Below are 8,484 nucleotides of genomic sequence, written 5' to 3' on the forward strand. Positions count from 1 at the left end.
TGAATCAAGTCCTAGATTCATGCTACAACTTTCCCCCCTTTCTTCGTTGTTTGAACAAAGCCCTAGATTCGAATGCATGAAGTAGCTTTACCTCTAATAATAATAAAAATTTAGGTGGCTTTGGAAGAGCTTATGGGAGTAGAAAAAGATGCACATGCAGACACGTGGGGAGCTGTGGCAGTAGAGCAAGGCCTCTTTTGAAGAACTTATACCTGAGGGTCGCCGGGATGTCGGCGGCGGCAGGTCAGATCTTCGGACAATACAGCAGGGAGGAAGAAGGGTCGAAGGATCGGGCCCCTTCGGCAGTTGTGGGTTTCCTCCCTCGGCGGCGATGACCGCGTGAACGATGCACCTTTTAGTCCTCTACACACAACGGCCGAAGGGATCCAGCCAGATCTGTGACCAGCGGTGAGCAGAGAGAAAATGTCGCTACCACTATCTTGTTTATATCTTGAGAGGATGAAAGAATGAAGAGAGCAACCCTAGTAAAGCAAGCGCTCAGGCCCCTGCGTACATATATAGTGGAGTGATTATCTTTTTTCTCTCCACAACAAGCGTTTCAATTTGTGTACGTGGCATTAAAGAAAAGAAACTCTCTATTTAAGGTGACTACTGTACGACTCCTACTTACTACTAGTAGTACTACAGTATTGTTCACTTGTGCTCCCCGCCCCTCCATTCATTGAACAACCCCAAGGGTGAATAAACATACAGTAAGTACTGTATTTATATAGAACGGACAAGCTCAAACTATTTTCGCGTAGTTAAAAGTTGAGGGCGGGGCTTTTCCCGGGCAGTACGCGCGGCCGTTTTCGGGTAGGCAGTTTGACAGAGCGGTGAGGAGGGTGAGCGAGTGGCGGATTCTCAAACATACTGCTGGAAAGGTCGGGTTGTGCGATTTGACAACACGTTACTACTGGAAAGACATGTGATATGACCACTCACTATAGTCATGAATTACTGGTGCTCCGACCGGGGTGATGCCCCCTTCCGTTCCGCGCTCTAATCTGGTGCATGACACGTCGACCCAGATGCTGGCTCTCCCACATGTCGGAGTAGTAAGAAGGAGCAAAGAATGATGCGGTATATACTAGTACTACTAGTAATCAGGTCGGAGGAGTGCGAACCAGGGCAGCCCAGTGAACCAGCAGTGCGAACCACGGTAGCCCAGTGAACCAGCAGTATAAAACAATGTGGTGATATGGCCATAAAAAACAATGTGCTACCGTCCACACTATAGCATGTACAGTAACACTCCTATTTGTTTGGATCCCTGAGTTAGAGCTAGTTTGGGTTGAAATAGCCTCAAATTATCGAAACAAGAGGGGTTAGTTTGAGCTAGTTTGCTCTAACCCAGCTAAAAAAACTAGCCCGGTGGAGAGGTTCTAATTGGGTTAGTTATCCTCGGGCCCACTAAAAGAGAACTAAAAAAATCTCCCCTGCCCGCACCAGATCGCTCCCCCCTCTCGCACGGCTCCTCTCTGTTCCCCATAGGGCCGCCCGCCCAAGCGCCGCTCGCCCTCTCTCTCCTCCGGCTGCCCTCTCCTTCCGGCCTCCGCCGCCCTACTCCGACCGCCCTCTCCCTCCGGCCTTCGAAGGTCACCCTGCTCCCCCTTCACCAGTCGTTTTTCTCCCTATGTCATGCGCGGTGGCCGTGCATCTACCTGGGAGGCCGCGAGAGGGGTGAGTTTGTTCGTTCCTTCTCTGTCTCACGGCCATATCATTGATCTTGCTTGCTCTAGCGCTAATTCTGATTTGGAAAAGTAGATCCTGATCAAACTTGGTATAGATCTGTGGTGCGCGCATGGAATTGTTTGATGCTGCTTGAGGAGGTAATAAATCTTTCTAGAGGCCCAAAGATTCAGTTCACCTTTCTAGGTATTTCAATTTCAGGCTTGCATTATTTCTAGAGGCCCAAAGATTCAGTTCACCTTTCTAGGTATTTCAGTTTCAGGCTTGCATTATTTCTAGAGGCCCAAAGATTCAGTTCACCTTTCTAGGTATTTTAGTTACAGGCTTGCATTATTTCTAGAGGCCCAAAGATTAAGTTCCCAGTCGGCGGCAAGCGGCCCTGCTACCCATGCCGGTGTCGACCTCAACTCGCAAGGGCCAGCGTCAGAGGGGTTCCGGGGCTTGGGCTCTACAGAGCCTTCCTCCAGAGCGACGATGGCGAGCTCCTCCCTCGGTGGCTGAGGGGCTCCGGGCTCCCTCCCTATTGTGAATGACTTCCGTGATGAGTTAGCTCATGCTTTTTTTTCATGAAGTGTTTTTTTATTTTGTGAAGCTTGATTGACGACTTCTATGTTTAAGTGGGATATCTCATTTGTATGGAAAAAGTAAAATTTATCATGTTTTGCATGCTTGATTTGTAAAGATGGTTCGTTTATGTCAATTGTGAGCTGAAGGAGGCCACAGAAGAGCCGACCACACCAAATCCGGCAGGAAATAGGGTCCAAAGTAGTCAAATGATTGAGAAAGAGCATTTATTGTCAATCTAACCCTGCCATCCATACACCTCTTTGGTTTGTTCAGGGTTAGAATCTAACTCTAACCTCTAACTGAGTTAGAGTTCTCCTCATCTCGTTTCATCGCCATCATACTTTCCCCATTCCTGTGTTTTTAGTATCCTGCGAATCAAAGAGGCCCTTTTTTGCGGGAAAAATCAAAGAGGCCCTTAGACTGGTTTAGGTCCGGTCATTTTTTATAAACGTGTTATGTCCAAAATTTAATGAACGTGCTCCGATTTCTACGAAAATAATCCGATTTCATGTAGTAATTCATTCATTTATTCATTCTTCTGCGGGGGGTTTGCATGTAATTCGTCAGGTCTAAAATGTAAAGTATCCTAGCATATGCTCCGAGTCGTGCATGCACTACGACCCAGATGCTCTATGTCCCACATGTCGACGAATGGGAGCACGTGGAAATAGCCTAGGAGTACATACAGGAGGATAAATGCGTGAAAAAATATGTACTGTGAAGCGTAGCTGCGGTTTGAAAAGGAGACCTAAAGTGATGACAGCTATAGGTCGCACACACCCAACTAGTGGTACTAGACATACGACTAATTTTTCCCTCAAAAAAAAGTGGCACGAGTGCTACAGCTAGCTCTCCTCCCTCGTTTCTCTCTTCTAATTCTAAACTCGGCCGACGCCCGGTGGGCGGGGTGGGTTTGCTCAACTACGGCCCTACCTCACAGTGAAAATGTTACGACTGGAATAAAAATGCCATATACTCCCTCCGTTACCAAATATAAGCTTTTTTAGATACTATTTCAAATAGAATACAACATACAAATGTATGTAGACATAGTTTAGAGTGTAGATTCACTCATTTTGCTCCGTATGTAGTAGTCACTTGCTGGAATCTTTAGAAGGACTTATATTCGGGAACGGAGGGAGTACTATACTAATAAACCATTAAGGCCACTGAAAGTGCTAGTATCGACTAGAGGGGGGTGAATAGGCGATTTTTATGAAAGTCTTCAAAACTTGGAAGTTTCGAAGACAAACAACAGAAACAACCTAATTGATATGCAGCGGAAGATAAACTAACCTAAACAAGCCATAGTCAAGTATGTAATGATATGAAAGTACAGGACTAATAGCAGTTAGGCAGTAAGGATCACGATGGAAGATAGTATGAAGCCAATCAACAATAGTAGTCAAGCAATGAAGTCAAGCAGATAAACATATAGGCAATGACTTCATGAAGACAAACTTAAGGAAGGCTGGAAGGGATAGAACCAGTTCCTTGTTGAAGACACAGGATTTGTTGGACCAGTTCCAGTTGCTGTGACAACTGTACGTCTGGTTAGGGAGGCTGAGATTTAACTCAGAAGACCGTGTCTTCACCTTATCCCCCTTGAGCTAAGGACACCAAGTCCTCACCCAATCACTCTGGTAAGTCTTCAAGGGAGACTTCCAAACCTTCACAGACTTCGTTCACCGGCAATCCACAATGACTCTTGGATGCTCAGAATGCGACGCCTAACCGACTGGAGGATTCACAGTCCTCAAGTGTAATAAGTCTTCAGGTCACACAGACAGAAAGACTTCAGTGATGCCTAACATTCTTTGGCTCTGGGTGTTTGGGCGTTGTCCTCGCAAGGATTTCTCTCTCTCTCAAATGCTTCGAGGTGGGTTGCTCTCAAACGACAAAAGTCGTGCACAAACTCTGAGCAGCCACCAATTTATGGTGTAGGGGGTGGGCTATTTATAGCCACTAGGCAACCCGACCTGATTTGTCCAAAATGACCCTAGGTCACTAAGGAACTGACACGTGCTCCAACGGTCAGATTTCAAACACACGCGGCAACTTTACTTGGGCTACAAGCAAAGCTGACTCATCCAGCTCTGGATAAGATTTGCTCTCATTGTCTTCGCTCGAAGACATAGGATTTGGGTTGAGCATCACTTCAGTCACTCTGACTTTGTTCACTTGGACCCCACTTAATAGTACGGTGGTTCCTATGACTCAACAAAGAAGAAAAGGAAACCAAGAAACCACACAGTCTTCGCGCTCCAAAGTCTTCACGCAATGTCTTCTCATGTCATAGTCTTCAATATTAATATCTTCTCATACCACCATTGTCTTCAATGTCTTCATACATTTTTAGGGGTCATCTCCGGTAGGTAAACCGAATCAATGAGGGACACTACCTGCGTTATCCTGCAATTCTCACAAACGCATTAGTCCCTCAACCAACTTTGTCGTCAATACTCCAAAACCAACTAGGGGTGGCACTAGATGCACTTACAATCTCCCCCTTTTTGGTGATTGATGACAAACTGGTTGAAGTTTTCAACGGGGATAAAGTATGTGAAATTGTAAGGATAGGGAATTGTCTTCATAAGTTGCAAGGGCTCCCCCTGAAGATATGCATATAAGTAATTTGCTTTTGGATTGCAAATGCACATGGCAGGTTGTACTTGTGGAGATCCACTTCAACTTATGAAGCTAATTCGTCATGCATGAAATGATATAGCAAGTAATATGACATGCATAATGAAAAACGGACGTCTGTAGAATGATCTAAGTGCGGAAGTTATCATCGCACATGCGGAATTTATCATCGCATCATAGTAAAGCAAATAAGTAGCAGACGACCATCACGTTTAGGTGTTACAACTCAAAGAACCAAATGTTTCAAAACGCAAGAGTTGTAAGCACGCAGCAAAATATAATGCAACCGCTCATATAAACTCGCTTGAAGACTATCAACTGATACGCTTCTCCCCCTTTTGTCAGTAATGACCAAAAAGGTTTGAAGACATAGAGCATCTACTCGTCATGAGTAGGTGAAGCAGCTGGGTCGTTGTCGTTGGTTGGCGGTGCAGACAAACTTGGTGCAGTGTTGATGCGCGCAATAGTAGTTGGAGGTGGTGAAGTAGCGTCGTCTTCATCATCGATCACTCTGGCATTAACTGTTGCCGCGGAAGAGGAATATTCAGAGTCTTCAAGAGATGGAGTTCGACGCAGGGTAGCAGTCCTTGGAGGAGTGGAGTCGAACTGGAATCTTTCATTGAAGCCATCATCTTGAAGATCATCTTCAGCATTGAGCAGAGTCAAACTCTTCCATGATCTTCGGCAAGTTTCATGAGCAACAAAGGCATTCTTGGTGGCAAGGTTGCGAATGCGATTGACATCCACCAAGAGGCTTTGCATTTGGCGCTTGAGCCAGAAATGATGCTTATCTTCCTTCTGATGAAGATCCACAAGAAGCTCTCGGTCATTGAGAACACGAGAACGCTTCCGAGGCCTTTGCGCAATGGTGCTTTCAGTGGCTTCAGTTGGCGCTCTGTGAGGCAGACGGGTGTTACCAGCCAGTGGATAGAATCTTGTTGCTGCTTGAACACCTTCAATAGGCTGAGTGAAGCTTTGGTGCTCGATGTTCTGAAGACAAAGTGGCGTCTTGGCAGGGTCAGAGTATACAGCATCAACTGACAGATCAACCTCGGGCAGAAATATTATGTGATTGCGAGCAGAGGGCTGATAATTGACAGATGAGTGTCGCTTGATGAGGCACATGACCCATGGAGCATAAAACTTCAGACCAAATAGGTCAGAGCCGGAAGCAGCAAGTTGCCTTATGAAGAATTCCTGAGTGTTGAAGCTGATGCCATTGAGAATGTAGAAGACCAAAGTCTTCATAGCTCCTTCAAGCTTGGCCGCTGATGAGTGTCCCTTGACTGGCCATAGAGTTCGCCTAATGATATGATATATGGTGCGAGGCAGATACTCAAGGTCTTCAACAAAGAAATGTGTGGGATACTCAGCGTCAGATGGCAAAGGCTTCATCATACTCAGCATCTGGCTCATATTGGGTTCTGGCTTGTGAAAGATGCTCTCCACAGCATTGCAGTGTAGCTGACAGTTAGGCTCATACAGTTCTCCAGGAGTGGCTAGCCCAGTAAGCTCGATGATATCCATAGCTTTGGCTTCATGATGAACATTTCCAGTCATCCACTCGAGAACCCAAGTCTTGATGTCTCTGTACTAGCCGCGAATGTGCAGAGTGTCATAGAATTGAAGCAATAAGTCTTCATTCCAATGTTCCTTGTCTGTCACAAAGTGGAGCAGACCAGCATCACGAAAGCAGTCAAGTGCTTCTTGTAAGCACGGCAGTCCAGCAATAGCTTCAGTGTCAAGGCGCATATGGGGAAAAATGCGCGCTTGATCATATAGCACGCATGAGTAATAGCTTCTCTGCTAATAGCTCCAGAACCGATCTGAGGAAATTCTTGGCTTGGAGTAGGGGTTCTTGGCGCTATCAAAGAAGGTATTGTGGCTCTTGAAGCCATTTGCATTGAAGGACCCAGGGGAGTTGGCAGTACCTGGAAACTGTGGCAATCTGGGCTTTGGCTTCTGGACCTGAGGCCGATGCTCAACATGATGGTCAAATTGGGGTCCTGAGGCAGAAGGCGGGGGCACCAGAACGGGCCATCAGACAGTGACAAGCTGACCGTGATCGTATGCTTTCTCAATAGTGTGAGGCCTTGGTGGCGGAACAGGAGCAGGGGCAACATCAGAGGAGTCTGGCTGCACAACAGGTGTTTCGGGAGCAGTTGTCATATTTGCTTCAGGTGCAGCCTCCTCATTGGCGTCAGGTGCAGCAGTCTCATGAGCTGCAGGTGCAACATCCTCATTGACTTCAGGGGCAACATCCTCATGGGTTTCAGGTTCAGGGGACACATTTGCTTCAGGCACAGTGGCCTCATTAGTTTCAGGCACACTGGTTGGTGCAGGCTCAACATTAGCATCAGCCATGACTACGTCACTGGTTGTATTGGCGTTGATGGTGGCAGCCTCAACATTTTCAACCTCCTCTTGAAGAGCAGGAGGGTCGGGCACAGGCACGTTCAGATCATGACCTTCTTCTTCTTCAATCGCTGGGGGAGTTGGGACACGTACTTCTTCTTCATTTTCTTCCGCTGATGCAGCCGGAATGTCTTCAGCAGCATGTGCTTTAGACTCGGAGATGTTTACTGTTGGAGCTGGTTCAGAAAACACTTGGTGTGCAACAGGTGAACGTTGCACTTCTCCTTCGGGAACGCTCGACAGAGGGACTTCAGGCCTTTGTCCTCTGCGAAGCCTGCGAAGTGCTGGCTTCAAGTTGGGAGATGGAGTTGGGTGAGCCTGAAAGTCTTCATCCTCTTCTTGCACTGGGGGAGTAGCTTGTTGTTGTTGTTGGGGAGTACTAGGGGAGTCTTGTTGTTGTTGTGGGTGATCAGCCCATGATGCATCCTGAGCAATTGGCGTCAATGGACGACCAATGCTGATGAGTTTGCTGTTCATACGAACAGGCGATGATACCACTTGATGTTCAATCTGAGGAAGAACTTCAACATCATTTACATTGTCATCTTGACCAATGTCTTCAGCAGCGGTGTGTTCAGCTGCTGGAATATCTTCAGCTTCATGAGCCTCTGTGGTAGCAGGCTCATGGACAACCATTCTTCGTTCTTGATGAACAGATACAGGGCGAACCACGGAAATGGGTTCAATGACTAAGGGCTCTGTGGAAGCAGCCCTAGTCTTCTTGGTCTTGCGCTTCTTCTTGGAGGCAGCGGCATCAGAGGCTTCAGTATGCTTTCTCTTTCTGGCTTCAGCCTTTGCAGCCCTTGTCTTCTTCTGTTCTGAAGCTGTGGTGGTGACCTTTGGCTTCGAGCCAGTCATGCTGCTAGGGAAGATAATGCGAGGGGCTTCTTGCCTTGAAAGTTCAGGCTGATCAGCAGGGCACTTGTTCTTCCTTTTTGCAGCCATCCTGGGATCAATGCCAGGACGACCAAGTGACTTGCTCTTCTCAGCCTCATTGTAGGCAAGCACACACTTATCAGCTAAAAGCTTCATGCGTTCTTGAGAGCCCTGAGCTTCTTGGCGTTTCTTCAGAAAAGCTTCTTTAAGTTCATTCAGCATGACCTTGAAGTTGGGGACGTCTTGAACACTTAGCTTGGCCACATGCTTCTTGAATTGAGCCTTCTC

At 46.9% G+C, this 8,484-nt stretch overlaps 1 protein-coding gene across 1 annotated transcript in view; it reads right to left on the reverse strand.

The window, feature by feature from the left end:
• LOC119320912 (proteoglycan 4-like) overlaps positions 1-8,265 on the reverse strand; it is a 59,961-nt gene extending 51,696 nt beyond the window's left edge. Inside the window, exons 1-2 of the mRNA XM_037594817.1 lie at positions 8,213-8,265; positions 6,966-7,234 (exon numbers count right to left, since the gene is read on the reverse strand). Of these exons, the coding sequence (XP_037450714.1) occupies positions 6,966-7,234; positions 8,213-8,265 (322 nt within the window). The remainder of the gene's footprint in view (positions 1-6,965; positions 7,235-8,212) is intronic.
• Between the last annotated feature and the right edge of the window lie 219 nt (positions 8,266-8,484).

The sequence above is a fragment of the Triticum dicoccoides genome, chromosome 6B (assembly GCF_002162155.2).
Source record: "Triticum dicoccoides isolate Atlit2015 ecotype Zavitan chromosome 6B, WEW_v2.0, whole genome shotgun sequence".
Classification (NCBI taxonomy): Eukaryota; Viridiplantae; Streptophyta; class Magnoliopsida; order Poales; family Poaceae; genus Triticum; species Triticum dicoccoides.